Genomic DNA, 21,140 nt, shown 5'->3' with positions numbered 1-21,140 from the left:
CTTACATAGCCCATTAGTCACCTCAGAAATGCAGGTTGTTGTTGTTTGAATTTTTATTTTTTTGCAGTGCTGGGGATTAAGTCCAGGGCCTCATGCATACTAGGTAGGTGCTCTACCTCTGAGCCACACTCTAAGCCCGAAAGTACAATTTTAAATTGCACCAAGATGGCATCACATGCCCAACAGATTAGCAAAAACAAAACCATTAAACAATTTCTGGGAGTATAAACTGGTTTTAACAACCTTGAAAACCTACTTGACACCATTAAGTAAAGCTGAATACACATAATACACCATTATGAATGTGTACCCTAGAGAAATTGTCATGTATTTGTACCAGGAGATATGTAAGGATATTCTAAGAATGCTGTTCAGAATAGCAACAAACAAAAAGAGCCCCAATTTCTATCAACAGTGGAATAAGCTTTACATAATTAACCACAGAAGGGAATACTTAGCAGCAATGAAATGAATGATCTATCATGCCCACCAATGAAGATCTTACATGCATAATGAAAGAGGTCATAGAAATATATGTATAAACCAGGCCCAGTGGTGCATGCCTGTAATCCCAGTGGCTCAGGATGCTAAGGCAAGAAGTCAGTCTCAGCAACTTAATGAAGTCCTAAACAATCCCTCTGCTCAAAATAAAAAATAAAAAGGGCTGCGATGTGGCTCAGTGGTTAAACGCCCCTGGGTTTAATCCCCAAAATCAGGGGGGAAAAAAGAAAGAAAGAAATTTATCTATACTGTGATTCCATGTATATAAAGCTTAAAAGTAAGCCAAAGTAGCAAATTATTACCTAGGGGTAAATCTCCACCTGGGTAAAAGATAAGGAAAATCAAGGGAGGGATATGTGCATGAGATTACTCCTTTCTGCGCATGGTCGCCTGCTGCAGCCATGTCTAAATCAGAGTCCCTAAAGAGAACTGGTTTTGATCTTCAGCACCACATAAAATTAACAGACAAAATAAAGGTATGATGTCCATCTACAACTACAAAAAAAAAGAGCCCAAACAGCTGCAGAAGCTATTCATCGTAGGGCTGAGCTTTGAGATAACTGATGAGAGTCTGAGAAGTCATTTTGACCAATGGGGAACACTCGTGGACTGTGTGGTAATGAGACACACCAAGTGCTCCAGGGGCTTTGGGTTTGTCCTTATGCCACCGTGGAGGAAGTGGATGCAGCCAGAAATGCAAGACTACACAAGGTAGGTGCAAGAGTTGTGGAACCAAAGAGAGCTGTCTCAAAAGAAGATTCTCAAAGACCAGGGGGCCCACTTAACCTTGAAAAAGATCTTTGTTGTTGGCATTAAAGAAGACACTGAGGGCCTGGGGTTGTGGCTCAGCGGTAGAGTGCTCGTCTAGCACGTGCAAAGCCCTGGGTTTGATCCTCAGCACCACATAAAAATAAAATAAATGAAAAATAAAGGTATTAAAAAAAAAAAAAAGAACATCACCTATGAGATTACTTGGAACACAACAGGAAAATTGAAGTTATTGAAATCATGAGTGACAGAGGAAATGGAAAGAAAAGAGGCTTTGCTTTCATGACTTTTTTTCCCCCCAAAATATTTATTTTTTAGTTGTAGTTGGACACAATACCTTTATTCTATTTGATTTTTATGTGGTGCTGAGGATCAAACCCAGGGCCTCGCATATGCTAGGCAAGGCCAGCCCCTTGCTTTTCTAACTTATACACGACTTTGTGTATAAGATTGTCATTCAGAAATACCATACTGTGGGCTGGACACAGTAGTGCACGCCTGTAATCCTAGTGGCTCAGGAGGCGGAGGGAGGAGGATCACAAGTTCAAAGCAAGCCTCAGCAATTTAGCAAGGCCCTAAGCAACTCAGTGAGACCCTGTCTCTAAATAAAATACAAAATAGGGCTGGGGATGTGACTCAGTGGTCAAGTGCCCCTGAGTTCAATCCCCAATATCAAAAAGAAAGAAAGAAAAAATTACCATACTGTGAATGGCCACAACTGTGAAGTGAGGAAAGCCCTGTCAAAGCAAGAGATGGTTAATGCTTCATCTAGCCAGAGAGGTTGAAGTGGTTCTGGAAACTTTGGTGGTGGTCATGGAGATGATTTTGGTGAAAATGACAATTTTGGTCATGGAAGGAAATTCAGTGGTTGTAGTGGCTCTGTAGGCAGCTGTGATGGTGGTAGATATGGTGGCAGCGGGGATGGCTACAATGGATTTGGTAAGGACGGAAGCAATTTTGGAGGTGGTGGAAGCTACAATGATTTGGGCAATTACAACAATCAGCCATCAAATTTTGGACCCATGAAGGGTAGAAACTTTGGATGCAGAAGCTCTGGACCTTATGGTGATGGAGGCCAATACTCTGGCAAACCACGAAACCGAGGGGCTATGGCGGTTCCAGCAGCAGTAGTAACTATGGCAATGGCAGAAGGTTTAAATACTGCCATGGAACAAAGCTTCTCAGGAGAGGAGAGCCAGAGAAGGGTCAGGGAAGCTACAAGTTACAATAGATTTGTGAACTCAGCCAAGCAAAGTGGTGGCAGAGTTTGCCTGCTACAAAGGAGACATGATTTAGACAATACTCGTGTGTATGGGCAAAAAACCTCGAGGACTGTATTTGGGACTAATTGTATAACAGATTATTTTAGTTTCTGTTCTGTGGAAAGTGTAAAGCATTCAGGGCTGGGGATGTGGCTCAAGTGGTAGCATGCTTGCCTGGCATGTGTGAGGCACCGGGTTCAATTCTCAGCACCACATAAAAGCAAAATAAAGATATTGTGTCCACCTAAAAAAACTAAAAAATAAATATTAAAAAAAAAAGAAAAAGTGTAAAGCACTCCAATAAAGGATTTTACTGTAGTTTTTTTTTTTGTACCCATGCTATTGATTGCTAAATGTAATAGCCTGATCATACACTGAATAAATGTGTCTTTAAAAGCAAAAAAACAAAAAGGGCTGAGGCTGTAGCTCAGTGACAGAAGATCTTGCCTTGCCCATGTGAGGCACTGGTTTCGATCCTCAGCACCATATAAAATTAACAGACAAAATAAAGGCATCTACAACTACAAAAAAGAAAAAAGAAAAGAAAGAAAAGAAAATCAAGGGAATGATTACCACAAAAGTCAAGGCTATATAATTATTAAATCAATTTAAAAAAAATTTTTTTTTTTTTAGGACTGGGGATATAGCTCAGTTGGTAGAGAGCTTGCCTCCCATGCATCACCACAAAAAAAAAAAAAAAAAAAAAAAGTTTTTTTAAAAGTCAGGACAATGGCTGGGCAGTAGCACATGACTGTAATTCCAGTGACTCAGGAGGCTGAGGCAGGAGGATCGAAAATTCAAAGCCAGCTTCAGCAACTTATCAAGGCCCTAAGGAACTTAGTGAGACCCTGTTTCTAAATTTAAAAAATTTATACATGGCTGGGGATGCTGCTCAGTGGTTAAGCATAACTGGGTTCAATCCCTGGCACCAAAAGGAGGGGGAAAAGTCAGGGCAATGGCTACCATAATGGAGGAGAGATAAGAATGTGATCTAGAAGGGTTTATGGGGTTTAGGGTGCTGGTGAGGATCTGTTTCATAATCAAGAAAGTTGTCTTAAACGGTTCTGGTTCTATCTGTTTCTGTGGGCAAATTGTTTTACACACCCAGTGTAAATAAAGCTGACCCATATAATGGGTCACCTTCAGTAACCTGACCCCGAGCTCCAGCCCTAACACTTTGGGATCTAAAGTATCTCAGTGACTCTGGGTGTCTGACTCCTTGCCACACATGTACCTGGAAGAGCTCCCTCCATGACAGATCCCTGGAAGACATCCTGGATGAAGTCGGGCCTGTTGTCATTCTGATCTGTCACTGTGATCACAATCTCCATGGGTTCCTCGACTGCATTCCCGTTTGAAGACACGGCATGAGAAAAGAGCTGCAAGAGTCAAATGAGGGTTACTTGGGCCCCGATGAGGAAGACGAGGTGGAAATGGGGGCTGGCGAGAGTCGCATGGGCTCGGCCCAGCCTCCACTCTTCCCACTGTGAACCCCCAGAGAGGACTTTTCCCACGTGTGTTCTGCTGCTTCAACGAGATCACGACAAGTTGAGACACATGGGCTATAGAACACAACCACTAGGTCAGGCCTCTGTCTCCCACAGCAAGACTGCGGCACCAAGGCCAGAGGTAAAGGCAGAGGCCTAAAAACTTCTGACTTACTCCACTCAGGGTCAAGTTTGCTCTGCCCTCAGTCTGGTGTTTCTCCCAGATTTTTCTGCATTTGGCATTCATACTAAATCTCCCTCTTCCCTAAGCTCTGATTTCTATCAAGTCCCAGAAATGGTTTTTGCTTTCCAATATCAATACTATCTTCTTTCTTTAGGAACTTCCAGCCCCAAGAACAGGATGACATCCTGGGTCTAAACTCCTACATGACCTGTGAAGACTCCTCCCCCTCTTTTTCCTAATAAGGAAAAAAGATGAACTGCCCCAGGTTCACCTGCCATTTCACCTTATCAACAAGTCAAGGGATGTCAAAAGCTAAGCTCTCCACATGTCCAGATCATCAGATCTGGGGACCCCACAGGAGTTGACTAAAGGATTTTGGAGAGATGTTACCCGCCCTGGTCAACAAGCAAGAGGTACTTACGATGTACTTGGCAATTTTTTCTCTATCCAGAGGCTCCGTCACTTTCAGCTTTCCTGTTTCTCTTTCAATAATAAACACACCAACAGGGGGTGAGTCAGCTCCTTGGCCAGTGATACTGTAGAAAACCTTGGTCTCTTTGTCCCTGTTGGATTTGATCTGAAAACAAACAAACAAACAAACAAATACAATTGGCAAGGAAAGATCCCAACTTCGGTCGGGTCTTTTCCCTTTCTCTTCATTGGCTCTCCTCTGCCAAATTCCTTCCAAAGAAATAGAGAATTTTCTTCTTTACCTGAACCAGTTCTTTAGGAAATGGCCCTTTTTCATTTTCTGGACAGCTGATGGGAGGGATAACCCAGTCTCTCTTCTGTCTTCTGAGACCACGGTGGGAGTCAGGAAATGTGAGCACTTCTGTATGGGTTCCAGGGAGAGACTCCTAAAAGGAATGGAGATGAAGAACAAAATGAGAAAATTCAGGAGAGACACTACAAACCTGACTGACCAACCTACTCGCTCAATGTCTTCAGCCTGGAGGGCACTGTTGGTTTTAACTTAATGACACATTCGCTTCGATGAGAAATTATATATCCATTCCAAAATGAGCAGCCGAAACAAAAATCAACGAACCCCTTTTCCCCTGCTACAATTTGGATGTTGAACATCTTCCTAAAGTTCCAGGTGGTTTGGCCCCTAGACTGATGCTATTGAGAGGTGGTGGAAACTTCAGGAGGTGGGGCCTATGATAAGTTTTCAAATCATTGGAGTTGTCCTCGAAGAGAATTATGGGAACCAGTCTCCTCTTCTTCCTCTCTGCTCAGGGAAGTGGTTTGCTCTGCCACTTACTCCCACCATAATGTGCTATCTTCACCAGAGGACCAAATTAAAAGGGCAACTTGGACTGGAACCTGCCAAAACCATGAGTCAAACTAGATACTTTCTGTTTATAAGTTTATTGCCTCAGGTATTTTGTTATAGGGATGGAAAGCTGACTAATACAACCATATAATAAAGACTATGTTCTATTTTGATCCTTCTTAGTGTCCATAATGCAAATAATCATTATGAATACATAACTATAGTTTGACATTTGAGATTATCATTTTAGTTATTTCAAGTCTATGTAATATGTCATTTTTATAGCAACATTACAGTCTAGTGATTTAATATCAGAGTTTATTCAATAACTAAATATGCAAGTGTTTTCAATTTCCTTTCTTTTATGTTTTTCCCAGGGATATAGTTCCCCAAAGTTGATCTGCCAAAACAAGTTTGGGAAATTGCCACTAAGAACTACTTTGTGATGAATATAAATCAATCTCACTGTGCTATATCTATAAAGTTTCCATTTGCTCTAACAGAAGCTGTTAGGATAAGCACCAAAAACACCCTTTGAGACTCATATTGAACAGTTTTCTTGTGCAATAAAGATAACTTTATGCACAATCAGGATAATAGGAGAATTGAAGGGTGGAAGAAAATATCTCCCAATTTGTTTTAAGTTTGCTATTGTTGTTTATACTAGGGATTGAACTCAGGGGTGCTTTACCACTGAGCTATATCCCAGTTCTTTCTCTTTTTTATTTTGATACAGGGGCTCACTAAGTTGCTGAGGCTAACTTCTAACTTGCAATCCTCCTGCCTCAACCTTCTGAGTTGCAGGATTGCCAGGTGTGTGCTGCCATGCCTAGATGTTGAAGTATTTTGGAATGACTAGTGAGTTTCCAATGGAAAATTCTACCTTCCTCCCTCCACAGAAGGGTGCTCACTCATACTCCCTGATCACTGTTTGCCAAGTTTGATTCAAGCCAGATTTCCTGGCTTTTTTTTTTTTAATTTCAGATTCAAGATGTAAAAGATAAATGAGACACACCCAGGTACAGTCCCCAGGCACTTCCACAGTCACGCATGCACAGGGCATACCCCCCTCCTCTGTCCTGCCCATCCTTGCATTTGTCTCCCACAGAGGCAGGCCAACCAGGGCCAAAAGCAGGCTCTGGGTCTAGGCTGCTGGGCTTTGAATCCTCACTATGGCACCTCCTTGTTCAGGACAGATCAGTTGACTTCTCTGTATCTGTCTCCTAATATCCAAAATGGGAGCGATATCAGTACTTATATCATAGGTCACTGGAAGGATTAAATGAAATAATGGTACATGTAAAGTACTTAAAATAGCACCTGACACATACTAAGTGCTCAATAAATGACTGGCTAAAAAAAACACTGAGTTGGGGCTGGGGATGTGGCTCAGGCGGTAGCGCGCTCGCCTGGCATGCGTGCTGCCCGGGTTCGATCCTCAGCACCACAAACCAACAAAGATGTTGTGTCCACCGAGAACTAAAAAAATAAATATTAAAAATTCTCTCTCTCTCCTCTCTCTCTTTAAAAAAAAAAAAAAAAAAAAACACTGAGTTATAGGATTTTGGGAATCCAACAGAAATGATGCAAGATAATGACCACTGACAGCATGCCCTAGGCTTTAAAATGATCATTGCTCACAGCCAAGGTACTGAGGAATGAATGCAAACCCATTTGCCAGACAGAAAAGGAATTCAGAGATCATGCCTTGCTGACATCAGGACTGCAGAATGCTTTCAGATGATGATAATAAATAGTGAGGAACCCTGTGCTGGCTACACATAGGATTAACATTTTCATGTGTGAAATTAAAGGGAAAAGTGTGTCTTCTTCATACTGAACATGCAGGCTACCAAACTGCAAAAACCCACTTGAATTAAGTGAAAGAACTAGAAAATTAGATCTATTCTAATACAAAATTAAAATGAAGTAAGGGGGGTTGGGGGTGTCACTTGGGGGTAGGGCACTTTCCCAGCATGCACAATGCCACAGGGTCAATCCCCAATACTGGGGACAGGAGTCAGGTAAGATTGCTGCCCCTTTTCTTAACACAGCACCACCTGGATCCACATGGGTCCCTTAAACTAGAGACAAAACAAAGGGAAGGTCAAGGCAATTATGACAGAGTTTGCTACTACCCCAATACCCATTCTCCCTTTCTTATTAAACACAAAACAAAACCAAAAACTCTTTTTCTCTAGTATATATCTCAATTTGTACCCAGCAATATACCCACAGAAAAAACTTCATCTCTGTAAAAAGTTACACTTGTACCCAGGTGTGGCCATGAGGCTAAGTTCTAGCTAATGTGATACATTAGAAGTACTGCTTCAGAATTCCACAAGGGTTGCTTAAAAGACAGATAACTTAAGAAATAATGCACTTTCGTGCTTCTCTTTCTCTTTTCTTTCGAGAGGTGTCGGGATGTGGTACTAGGGATTGAGATTGAACCTAGGGTCTTGCATATTTAGGCAAATACTCTACTACTGAGCTTATACCTCTAGTTCCTTTCTTCTTCTTATCACATAGGATAAAGAATGCTGTCAGGTGTAGTGGTACATGACTTATAATCCTAGCTACTCAGGAGGCTGACTAGAGCTACAGCAGCCATTTTTGGATCATGAGGTAACCGTGAGAATACAATCCCTGTGCTGAGGGCAACAAAGTGGAGAGGAGAGGAGAAACCTGGGTTCTTGATGACCGTAGAGTCTCTACACTAGGTACAGCTTACCTTTGGACTTCTTTAACTTAAAAGAGTATTTGGGGGAAAAAAATTGTAATTTGCAGTTTTATATATGTATACTTGAACTAACTCCTGATGCAACAGCGGAAGAAGAAGAGGCAAAGTTGGCTGAGGTAAAGATGGAAAGTTAAAGAAGAACCAAGTTCAAGTTCAAAACTGTTTCAGTGGTGGTGAGACGCTTTCACGGGCAGCTACCTAGTGAGAATTCATTGAGCTGAGCTTATTCTTGTGAACGCCAGGCCAACTGGAGACTGAAGGCAGGGAGTCATGTTAAGGTAGCTCTACTAATTTCCTCATTTTTCTGATGATTCCACTAGGGAGAAAAATTAACTCTATCAAGAAGACTATTAAGTACCAAGAACCTCAAGAGTCCTCAGGGAGGAAAACAGGACGTACTCTTAAAGGCTTTGGCACTTATGGTATAGTCCAACTTTCCGAGGCAGTAAGCAGGATCCAACTAGAATGTTCCCCCAGAGGCACATTTTGGTAGGAAGCACTGTGGGAGGAGTTTCAAAGCTAGGGAAGGCATTTGGCTTTTGATAACACCCTCCAGAAACATTCTTGCCAAGAACCTAGGCAGACGTACATCCTTCCATTCATGGCCAATCCCATCTATCTGGCCATTCGATACTTACAGGCTCCCGATATGCACCAGAGCTAATGGCCATGCACTGCAAACGAAACGGGGAAGGATCCTGGGCAAGTTCAGTGGAGCATAGGCTTCCTCTGGTTCCTCCTATTCTTTGTAAAGATGCCCCCACAAGAAACACCAAGAGCAAATGATCAGAAAATCCACCTCTCATTTACTCTGCCTCCGGGAGGAAAACAATAACAGCTATCAAGTAACAAGTACCTATTAGTCAGCCCTGCGTAGCTGCAGGTTTATATCTATGGATTCAATCACCATGGATCAAAAGTTAAAAAAAATAATAATAAAAAGTCAGGTATGGTGTTGCCAGCCTAAAATCCAGCAACTCGGGACGGATCACAAGTTCAAGGCCAACTTCAACAAATTAGTAAGGCCCTAAGCAACTTAGTGAGAACCTGTCTCAGAATAAAAAATAAAAAGGGGACTGGGGATGTGGCTCAAGCGGTAGCGCGCTCGCCTGGCATGCGTGCGGCCGGGGTTCGATCCTCAGCACCACATACAAACAAAGATGTTGTGTCCGCCAAGAACTATAAATATTAAAATTCTCTCTCTCTCTCTCTCTTAAAAAAAAAAAAAAAAAAGATTCCCTTAAACTCACTGTACTTCTCTTTAAATAAATAAATAAATAAATAAATAAATGGACTGGGAATGTGGCTCAGTGGCAAAGCATCGGGGGTTCATTCACTCCCTAATACCTACCTTCCTCCTCCAAAAAAAAAAAAAAAAAAAAATCACTGAGCATGGTGGCCTGTAATCTTAGCAACTCAGGAGGATGAGGCAGGAAAAGCTCAAGGTCCAGCTCAGCAACTTGGCAAAACCCTGTCTCAAAATAGCAGGTTGGGGGCAAGGGGGACATTAGAGATATAGCACCGTGGTAAGGCATCCCTGGGTAAAATTGCCAGTACCGTCTCCACCAAAATTGTTTGTATTGAACATGTACAGATTGTGTAAGAATAATTTATATTGTATTTGGTATTGTAAGTAATCTAGAGAAGATTTTAAAGAATACAGAGAATATGTGTAGGTTATGTGCAAATACTATGCCGTGTTATATAAGGGACTTGAGCAGCGAGGTGAGGGGGAGTTTTGGAACCAATTCCCCATGGATACAGGTGCACATGCCTAGCATATTCTTCACGTTTTACATGTATTTCATTTAGTCCTCCTTAACCTCATTTCACAAGTAAGAAAAATCAGGTTAAGTGACTCCTCCAAGGTTACCTGGGTAACCAATGGCAAGCAGATTCAACCCCATACAGGGTCCACTCTTCTGTACTACCTGACCCCCACAACCTACTAACAAGCCCCCAAATCCAACAAGAGGTAGTTCAGTTTAACAAAAAGTCCTCTCAATTGGAGGTGATTTTGTAACTCTCTACCCCAAAGGACCCCTGGCAGTATCTGAAGGTATTTTTTTGGTTGTCAACACCAACAGAGGTGCTTCTGGCATCTAGGTATGGCCAGAAATGCTGCTCAAAAATCCCATGGTGCACAGGACAGTGCCTCTTCCCCCAGAATTAGCCAGCCCCAAATACCAATGGTGCCTCCTGGGCTGAGAAACCCAAATTCAACAGCAGATCAAACGTGTGTGACTTCTAAGGTACACCCCTACGTACATGATGGTGGTGGCGCCGGTGACGGTGGTGCTCCACTGCCTTCAGCGTGACTTTGGTAGAGAGCTTTCTATAGGAAGAGTCCCAGGCATGGACCATAAAACTCGTCTCTGGTCTATGAAGCTGTACAGGCCGTTTGACTGTGATCACACCGTCTGTGCCCACTTTGAATCGAGAGTCTTCAGAAAAGAAGGCTGACCTTGGTCGACCCGTGCATCCTTCAAAAGTCACTGCAGGGCAGAAATCACAGTGATTGGGAAATTAGGATTAGGGCAGATTGAAGACAAGAGTGCTCCCTCTCCAAAAAACAAACTGGATTCACCCACAAAAGCGCAACTCACGCAAAACAGAAGCAAAACCATCACCGGGTGACACAACAAAGCTGTCCCCAGAGTCATTCGCAATTACAGGACAACTGCTCACTGTGGTTTGTTTTTTTTCTCATACTGTTTTGTCAAGTGAAAACAATATCTAATCTAGAAAGTAGCTTTTCTGTTTCAGTAATGATAACCAAAAAAGGGCCCCTTCTTTGAATGGCTTTTGCCAGTGTGAAAACCTATCACTAAAATGACTGAGATAGGATACCTACAGACTCCACAAGTTGGAGACCAAGGTACAGTGAGATGCTGTGTATAGCCTCCATTTAAATGAATAGTATTCATTTCAACAAACAGTGGCAGATGCTAAGAGAGACAGTAAAGCATAATGGTTAAGAGTAGACTCCAAGCTAGGTACAGTGGCACATTCCTGTAATCCCAGCAACTTGGAAGTCTGAGACAGGAGGATCACGAGTTCAAAGTCAGCCTCAGCAATTTAGTGAGGCCCTAAGCAACTCAGTGAGATCCTGTCTCTGATTAAAATACAAAAAGGGATGGGGATGTGGCTCAGTGGTTAAGCACCCCTGGGTTTAATCCCTGGTACCAAAAAAAAAGTAGACTGACTCAAAGAGATTGAGGCAAGAGGGTCATAAGTTCAAGGGCAGCTGGGGCAACTTATTGAGACTCTCAAAATTAAGTAAAAAGGGCTCAGGATGTAGCTAAGTGGTAGAGTATTTGCCCAGCATGTGTGAGACCCTGAGTTCAATCTCTAGTATCACAAAAACAAATAAAAGAAAGTAGACTCCATACCAAATTACCTGGGTTCAAGTCCCACCTCTGCCACTTACTAGCTCTGTGACCTTGAACAAGTTATTTAACCCCTTTGTGATTCAATCTACCCATCTGGTGGCATGAAAGCAACAACAGCAATTACGTAGTAGGGTTACCTGAAGACATATAGAATAGTGTCTGGCACATAACAAATATTAAAGTTTATTAAAAAAATTTAAAGCAAGCATAGCTTTGACTAATCACTGACTTAGCTCCCAGTATTATAAAAAAAAATTGATAATAGTGAATATTTATTGAGTGCTGATTATAAGTTTATGATATGAAGCAGAGAGCTAATTCCTACTTGCAATATGAGGCATAGAAGAGAAACTGGTCCTTGTCCAGAGGAGGTAATGAAGGTTTCACAGAAAAGATCATAAAGGGTGTTAAAGACAAATGCAAAAGGAAAAGGAGGACTACTTGGATGGCAGAGGGCTATGATGAATGGCTTAGAGAAAAAAACTACTTGAAGTTTTACATTTACTAAAGTACTAAAACTTTAAAAAGTATTACTCTCCAAAGCTGGGTAAACTGTGGAAAAAAAAATTTCTACATGAAATATCAGAGTCCCAAAGAACTCATTCAACAAGTCTCCATCAAGCTATATGCCTGACATTGTCCTGGGCTCGCTCAATTTTTTTTTTTTCAGTTATTGATGGACCTTTGTTTTATTCACTTTTATGCGGTGCTGAGAATCAAATCCAGTACCTTGCACATGCTAGGCAAGCACTCTGCCACTGAGCCACATCCCTAGTCCTGTCTTAAGACTCTTAAGGACAAAACATGAACAAGATAAATAAGGCGCCTGCTGCCATTGGGGCTTATGCCATTGAGGAAGAAAGGACAACACAGAAACCAAAAAATTCAAGGATTGATAAGTGATAGATACAAAAGAATTGAAATAAAAGAGGGTGATAGAAGAGTGAAGGGGAGGGATGAGGTTGGGGAAGATAATCTCTTACATCGGATGATAAATGCGGGTCTTTTTCATGCGGGTACGTAAGTGGAAACCTGAAGAGTCAGCCTTCCAACAAACCTAGCTCAAGATCGACAGCTTTCCAGACTGGGCAAGGGGGCACACACTTGTGGTCCAGGCTAGTAAGGAAGTCGAGGTAGGTGGATCCTTTGAGCCTAGAAGTTCAAGGCCAGCCTAGGCACAGTGAAATATATAGCTAGCTAGACAGACAGACATAGATGCAAATATATACATACATATGAAATTTCTAAATAAACAGAACCTCTTAGGCAGAGGCAACAGTCGAACACAGTTCATCCCAGGAAAACGCAGAAGTTAGCCTGTTTTCCTCTCTTTCAAATAATCTTGCCTCCTCCATCCAATGACATTTCTATTTTATCCAAGCGTTGTTTTATACAAATTCCTGCTGTCAGGCCTACTTTACAAGGCTAGATACCTCTATGCTCAGGAGGTCAGAAAACCCAAAGCTGCCCAGGATTCCTGGGCTGCAGTTCCCATTTCTTCCACCAGGGGACACCCTTGCAACCATGTCTGAAGCCCTTGCTTCATTTTTCTGCTCTTGCCAGAGAAAATTAAGACCCTGGATGTTTGGGGGAGAGAAGAGCAGTACTGTGATTATCCCCATTTTCAAAATGAAACCGAGGCTGAGAAGTTAAGAAATTACCTGACACCTCATACTAGTCAACAGCTAGTTGTACTAACTGGAGCCACAACTGGGCCTTGAAGGCAACCAGAATATCACCCCAAAATATGCTTCTTTGACATGAATACTGAGCCAAAGGCACTTAAGAGGAAACAAAATTGGTCTTTCTGAACTGCCCTTCCTTACCCACAGCCAGTCATAAAAATTCCTGGGAGAAGGCTGACCTGGACCTGCAAGATAGCCCTTGTCAGCAGGGACTGGGAACTGATGTTGCAAGGATCTTTATAAAAATAAGTTCATTGCCTTTTGGTAAGCTGAGACAGGAGAATTGCAAGTTCAAAGCCAGCCTCAGGAATTTAGCAAGGCCTAAGCTACATAGCAAGATCCTGTCTCAAAAAAAAAAAAGGGTTAAACTTAAGAGCATTGCCACTGGATTATAAATCCAGATTTTGCCATCTTTTAGCTGGGTGGCCGTAAGCAAATGGCTCAACTCTCTGAGCATCAGTTTTTTCTATTGTCACATGAAGGATACCACTGCTGGTGAGCCTACGCCTTCAAAATTTTGTGATGATGAACAAAACAGTAACATTGCTGCAGAGCAGTACAAGAGATGATAGTTTGTGTGCTTCTGGACAGACAAAACAAGAGTCTAAATGCACAGAATAGCCATAAAATGACAATAGAAACAAGAGAAGAAATGCCAAGTCATTAAAGGATGGGAAGGCACCCCCCCTTTAAGTCTATAGTAGGAACTTCTTTTCAAATTATAAAAGCAAGATGCTTTTCAAAGAACCCTCACCTACCACCAGCGTAAGTAATGGCGCAACTAGGCTCTGTTTGGGGGCTTGTGTTGTAAGCAGGGAACAAGGGTTGCCCTGGATTCCTTTCTCTAGCTCGTCCAAATCTGGGCAGTGAAAGTTGAGACAAGCATGATTAGACTTGCCGAGGGTGGTGGCCTGAAAAAATGAAAATGGTTTTGCAAATAACTTGACGCAAGGCACTTAAGCTGCTGGGGCATCTCATCTTAATGGTGGCTAAGCCTCACCCTTTGAGAAGTGACAGAGTAAGTGTGACAGGGAGCCCCAACCTGAATTTCCAAGCATTCATTAAGACTCATTATCTTTCTGTAAAACCGGATCCTCTGGGCTGACAAATTGCAAATTACAGGAAAGACAGGGGCTCTCCAGCTCCAGAAGGCCCTGGGAAGCTCCCCTCGACCCTGGCCAAGGCTGGGTGTGCTCAGCCTCTGTGCATTCCCAGCAGTAACATGTGGGTGGCGAGGGCAAAATGGGAAGCCAAAGCATCAGCACATGGGGACTGAGTATATTTGAACATTTCTGTAATTAAAAAATGAACAAAAAGCGAGACAGCAGGAAATGAAAGAGTCTTTAACCCGGTCTGAAGGCCTTTCCTCAACCTGTTATTTGGTCACATGGACTAGAAACCAAATCTGAGACTCCATTGGCCATATCTAAATGGGAAATTCTTTCTGCCACAAAAACATCACCACACCACCACAATCATCATCAAAAACTACCCACTCAGTCAATAGCTTCAACTGTTGCATTAAGATTTAAACTGTGTAAACATTAACTAACACACCCTGCTCTATTTTAAGCACTTTGCAAATATTAGCTTATTTAATATTGGAATTCTATGAAGTCAGTATTTGTGTCCTCTTCTTACAAATGGAGAAACAGGTGGCTGACAAGTGGCAAAGCTGGGATTTGAACCTCAGCAGTCTAGAATCCATGCTCCCTAGGTGTCAGTCCTTGCCCTGAGCTCTTTGTGTCTAATTTTTTGACTTATTCCTCATGGCATCATCAATACTATTTTCTTTTTCCTAAAATCATACAATGGTGAATGCAGGGGCTGAGCTGGTTCACCCCAAAGTGAGTGAGGGCTTTTCCCGCTGTTCCTCCTGCAAAATGGAGGTGTACTTTTCAGCAGTAATTAAAAAGGAGGACTTATAACTGGGCACGAGGCGCACTCCTATAATCCTAGAGACTCAGGAGTCTGAGGCAGGAAGATGGCAAAGTTCTGGGCCAGCCTTGGAAACTTAGCAAGACCCTGTCTTAAAATCAAATAAAAATGGGTGGGGGCGTACCTCAGTGGTAGAGAGGCCCTGGTTTTAATCCCCAGTACAAAGAAAACAAAAAGAGCAAAAGAGGGGGAAAAAAGGAAAAGATGGTCCAGAATAGTATGAAATTATACACCAGAAAGTTAAACTAGTAAGAATAGCCAGGCCCACATGCCTGTAATCCCAGACACTCAGGAGCTAAGGCCAGAGGATCCCAAATTCAACTTAATGAGGCCCTAAGCAACTTAGCAAGATTGGAAAAAAATTAAATAAAAAGGGCTGGAAGGGGCTGGGGATGTGGCTCAAGCGGTAGCGCGCTCGCCTGGCATGCGTGCGGCCCAGGTTCGATCCTCAGCACCACATACAAACAAAGATGTTGTGTCCACCGAAAACTAAAAAGGGCTGGAAGATGTGGCTCAGTGGTTAAGCACCCCCCTGGGTTCAATCTCCAGTGTCCAGAAAAAAAAAAAAAAAAAAAACTGGTAAGTTAACTTTTTGAAAGTCTCTTTAACATGCTGAAACTCTCTCTGTTATTCATCCTACGTTTTCTAGCATATTTGGCAGAAATAATAGCTTTAAACAGAAAACCCTGAAAGAGATGACTGAAGTTCAAAATAAAACCCAAGTTCATGAAAGCATTGGGTCTGGGGCGGGCAGGCTTTGAGCACTCAGCAACATTCCTTCCTTGGAAGTGCCAGCCTGAGACTGGAATGTGAGTGGGTAGATTTGAGACACTCTCAAAAGCCTCTATAGATTTCCTGAAGATGTTGGGATGTGAGGACAGGACCCTGCTAGCAAAGGCAGCTACCCAAAGCTGAGCTGTTGGGTACCAGCGGGGAGATGCAGTCTCTGAGAAGCGCAGTGTGCCCACATCACACACAAAGGGGAACATCCATCATGGATCCTCTCCCTCTCATCAGAACCAAGGGTGCTGCACTCAGCTTGACATCAAGGACCATTTGAACTTGAGCTCTCAGCTCAAGCTTACGTGTATAAGATCAAAGAAGCTTCTGAGGCTCTTGAGGCCACACCCCCAAACAAGGGCTTCAGTTTCTAATTTAAATCCTGAAGATGAAAAATAAGAGGTTTGATTTGATGAATGAAAGGACTCGAGGAGACAGCCTCATTTAGCAAAAGTGGGAGTTTTTCCTGTTGGTGTCAGGGGCGCTGTTTCTAACTCCAGCCACAAAGCCATGAGTCCCCACAGATGCTTTTACAAAATTTCTCTCCATGTTGGCCATTTTCTTAGATGGCACTGGGTATTGCTGGCAGGGCTTCTTTGATGAATATCCACGAACTCAGTAAACATTACAGGTTTATTAAGTACCCATCATCAGCAGAAAATGTGATGTGATGTTTTAACAAATGGGAGGAGATGGATAAGTGGGCCTCCAGGTTTTTCCCATCTGGGGCATGTTGAAGAGGAGACTCAAGCTCCCCTGGGAAGACTGACCATCTCAACTCTAATGAGTCTCTATTTCTACATGTCTATGTGCTACTGAGAACTATGTCAATAATGAAATCTAAAATCCTTATTAGATTCAGCAATCCTGTGAAGGAGGGATTTAGCATCTCTTGTTTATAAATGAGGACACTGAGGCACAGAGAAGTGAATGAACGTGGACAAGTCACACAGCTCTGAAGAGGCAAAGGCTGTAGTCAGGTACCACTGAACCCATCAAGACTTAACCACCAGACCAGCCTGTCTCTTAGCACTGACAACCGACTTGAGACACTCAAGTTAAATGAATACCTGGAGGTTAATGGGAATTAAGAAGAGAGTAACTATAATGAGAGTAACAAGAGCAAAGCATCAGTACACATGCCCTCCCTCTCTCCCAGGAGCCTTGGAAATCCAGTTCAAGACCTCAGAAAAACATAAGGATATTCAGACAGCCACATAAAGGAAGAAGTCTGAAATTCCAGATTCAAGAATGTTTTGAATTGTATCACCACTTTGCACAAGTTCCTCTACCCAGCCAGCCACAACCCCAGAGGCTTCTCTGTGGATGAAGAATTGAAAGGATCCTTACACAAACATGACTCCCAGCATGTGGCCCCAACACCTGTGGGCCACCTGCTTCCTGTGCACTTCGGTTTGGTGAAGGCAGAGGCACCCACAGTCCTTGTTGACAGGTGGCTCCCTCAGGTTCCCAGGGACAGGAAATTTATTTGCAGGAAGCTTATCAGGTTGTTTCTCCTAATCTCCCCCTAATGCCTTTACCCAGAACAAATCCACAACTTCACCAACGGCCACCCTGAAATCAGATGTCAACAGTAAACACTGCCTGGGTAGGAAGCAGGAACAAATCTTTAAGAGATGAGGCTAGGTGAGGTAGCAAAAGCCTGTAATCCCAGCAAGTTGGGAGGCTGAGGCAGAAGGATTGCAAGTTTGAGGCCAGCCTCAGCAACTTAGCAAGATCCTGTCTCAAAATTTTAAAAAAGGGCTGGGGATGGGATTCAGTGGTAAGGCACCCCTGGGTTTAATCCCTGGAGAGAGAGAGAGAGAGAGAGAGAGAGAGAGAAGCAGGCAGATGGGGCAAGTGGGGCAGCAGCAGAAAGGTGACATGGAGAGAGGTTGATGATGTAAGGTGTAAGATGAAGGAAAAGCTATTCCCAGCCCATTTGCCCTTTACTTCCAGAAAGGGAGTAAGCATGGGAACTATCACCCTTTCTTCTCGACTGTTCCACTCCTATGTGGATCTCCCCTCTGTTGTAAGGTCACTAATGCTGCCTGGGTCATTGCTGCAGTGCCTTTGATGGCCATAAATTTCTTTCTCCACAGCAAATACCAAGAATGCTGATCAGAATCAGCCTGGTGAAAAAATGCTATAAATGTCATAAATGGCACTCCTGGCGTTGGTTCACAGCCAGTGCAAACATGTTAATATTTTACCTTTGTGTGAAAGGAGGTCAAACCAACTCCAGTTCAAATCCCACCTTGGAAGCCACTGTTTGTTAGAGTAACCTCCAAGGATGGTCACAAACAGGAGAGAACAAAACAAGGGGCTGCCAGTGGGGGAGGGGCTACATTCCAGGGATGAAGAGCCTATAGAAAAGTAAATTAGTGTCAGGAAAGAAAAGCTTTAAAAATGTTAGCAGAGGGGGCTGGAGCTGGGGCTCAGCGGTAGCGCATTTGACTAGCATGAGTGAGGCACCGGGTTTGATTCTCAGCACTGCATATTAAAAAAAAAACAAAAACCTGAAGTTCTATCAACAACTAAAAAATAAAAACAAAAATGTTAGCAGATCATTCCCAGGGGTTCCCAGGGCTTTAGGCAGCAGCCCAGTGGGGAGTGGACAATTTAATAAAGGGTATCTAAGTAAGGCCTCCAGAAGAGGTGCTGGGAGTAGTGCTCTCTAGGCATGCAGAAACCAGGGAGGGGGAGAGAGGGAGCCACATGGAGGATCAGAGGGAAGGGTTCCAAGGCCTACCTAGGAACCACATCCTACTATGAGTCCCCTGAGACCAGGCCCTGTGTTGGCACTAAAGAGTCACCAGGGAACACAATAGATAATGGGACGTTCTTGAAGAATTGAAGTAATTAATGGGTTCCACACCTGTCTGTGGCCAGCACTGATTCCTGCTCCTTCAGTCCAAAAGGGCTGAGGGCCTCCTGGTGCCCTTTGTCCTTCTTGACAACAAGACCAGGAAAAACTCAGTTCTGAATCATTTTCCTTCCCAGGCCTCTCTCCTGGGCAGCCCAGAAACTAGCAGCAACCACTGATAAAACCTCACCCAGTTTAATGGCAGTCTTCCTGCCTCCACAGGGTTCCAGTGGTTCGGCTCGGTAAGCTGGGGCTGCGTCCCAAGTCAAGACTGGGTACCGGGTTTCAATATTCCAAGGGGGGTGGGCACTGACTGGAAGAAATCTCGCCTTGATTCAAGAGATGGGGGAAGAGAGGAGCACTCTCTGCCTCCAGGAGCCGGCAGCACCTGGACCTCCTGCAGGGGATGGGGGGAGGGACTTTGTCCCTACCTGCCATAAGATGGAAACTTGTTTGGTCTCCTGAAAAAGAACAAGAACTCTCTGGCTTCCACGCCAAATTGGAGTTGTTTATTGTCTGAGCTTCTGACTGCATGCTAAGTGCACAGACACCCCACCCTGCCTGCCTAAATAACAGAGGTGCTCACTGCTCATTCCCATGGGCTGCAACCCAGGAAACATTCCTGCGCCAGCTTGGGCAACTCCAGGAACTGTTTGCTTATTGATTAGAAAGAAAAGGCGCCCTTCTCCCACACAGTACCTGCCCACTTTTCCTTTCTGGAGGGTTCCCCTGGGCCAGAGAGGGCCCCATATTCTGAATTCCAAAGCACCTGAGAGTCCCCACCCCCAGTCCCCATTGACCAGAAGGGGCAGCTGACAGCCTGAGAGCTAGGCAACTGAGTCCTGGGCCCTACTGCACTTGCTCTCCAGGTCTTGGATTCTCACAAAATAAGACCCTCTGACCAAAATGTCTAACATCATCTCCATACAGGGTCTTCTGAGTCACTTTTGGAAAAAACACCTAGGCCTGGGTCCTGTCTCTGACTAAATCCAGATGTCCAGAGCTGGGGGAGCCCAGGTGTGGGTATACTTCAACCTTCCTCAGGCACTTGCAGGAAACACAAACCCAGCACCTTCCCTTCTGTTTACCTTAGACTGTTGAGTCTTCATGTAACAGGAGAAAAAGAACCTCTCACCTCCTCAGTCATTTTATGTTCAGGGTGCCTGGTTATCTGTGTCTATTTTTTGCTTTTTTTTGGTTTGTTTGTTTTGATTTTAATTTTAATAGCAGGATCTTGTATATGTTAGAGGTGAAATGTTACAGAATACAGACGATACAGCAGCCCTATTTACAATAGCAAAATGTCCATCAACCGAGGAATGGATAAATAAGACATGGTATATCCATACAATAGAATATTGTTTGGCATTGAAAAGAAATGAAGTAGCAATATATGCTACAACATGGACAACCCATTAAAACATCATGCTCAGAGGCCAGAGCTACAGACCACACATTGCATAGTTCCATTGACTGATTATGAAATGTCCAGAACATAAATCTATAGACAAGAGTGTTAGAGATTGCTCAGGGCTAGGAGGAAGCCAGGGTGGGGGCTTTACTGGGGTACCCTTGGGGAGGAGCTTCTTTGAGGGTTGGTGAAATGATTTAAAAAATCGATGTAATGATGGCTGCAAATTCTCTGAACAATACTAAAACCACGAAATTCTGTATTTTGAATGAGTTTACTATATGACATGAGAATTGTATTTCAATAAAACTGTTACTGAGGACTGCGATTGTGGCTCAGTGGCAGAGCACTTGCCTAGCACGTGTGAGGCACTGGGTTCAATCCTCAGCACCATGTAAAGATAAATAAAATAAAGGTATAAAAAAAATACAACATTATTTTAAAAAAAAAAAAACTGTTACTGAACAAAAACAGAGGCCATGTGCCTGTAATCCCACAGGCTCGGCTGGTTGAGGGAGGAGGATTGTGAGTTCAAAGCCAGCCTCAGCAACTTTGCAAGGCCGTAGGTAACTCAGTGAGAACTTGACTCAAATAAGAAATTAAAGGGATTAAGATGTGGCTCATTGGTTAAACACCCCTGGTACCAAGAAATAAAAATAAATAAACAAATAAATAAAGACCTTCCTATCCAATTTTCTTTGTTCACCTCTACCCATTTAAAAAAATATTAATCTGCAAGTTATAAAAATCAACCCATAAAATTTTTAGGATGGATAAATTATAGTATAGCTGATAAAAATAGGAATAAAAGCAATACCTTTTTTTTTTTTTTTAGTTTGTAGATGGACAC

The 21,140-nt window shown here is 43.1% G+C and overlaps 1 protein-coding gene across 4 annotated transcripts in view; it reads right to left on the bottom strand.

The window, feature by feature from the left end:
- Window positions 1-21,140, bottom strand: part of Cdh1 (cadherin 1) — a 74,549-nt gene that overhangs the window by 15,840 nt on the left and 37,569 nt on the right. For 3 of the 4 annotated variants that reach the window (XM_026404501.2, XM_026404502.2, XM_026404504.2), the window contains exons 3-6: window positions 10,487-10,713; window positions 4,916-5,059; window positions 4,624-4,779; window positions 3,766-3,910 (exon numbers count right to left, since the gene is read on the bottom strand). In XM_026404501.2, coding sequence (XP_026260286.2) covers window positions 3,766-3,910; window positions 4,624-4,779; window positions 4,916-5,059; window positions 10,487-10,713 — 672 coding nt within the window. Of the gene's footprint in view, window positions 1-3,765; window positions 3,911-4,623; window positions 4,780-4,915; window positions 5,060-8,163; window positions 8,171-8,398; window positions 8,413-10,482; window positions 10,714-21,140 lie in introns of all 4 variants that reach the window. The other variant, XM_026404503.2, reaches the window with a different exon arrangement.

This window comes from Urocitellus parryii, chromosome 15 (genome assembly GCF_045843805.1).
Source record: "Urocitellus parryii isolate mUroPar1 chromosome 15, mUroPar1.hap1, whole genome shotgun sequence".
Taxonomy (NCBI): Eukaryota; Metazoa; Chordata; class Mammalia; order Rodentia; family Sciuridae; genus Urocitellus; species Urocitellus parryii.
This window is presented reverse-complemented; position numbering and strand designations above follow the sequence as displayed.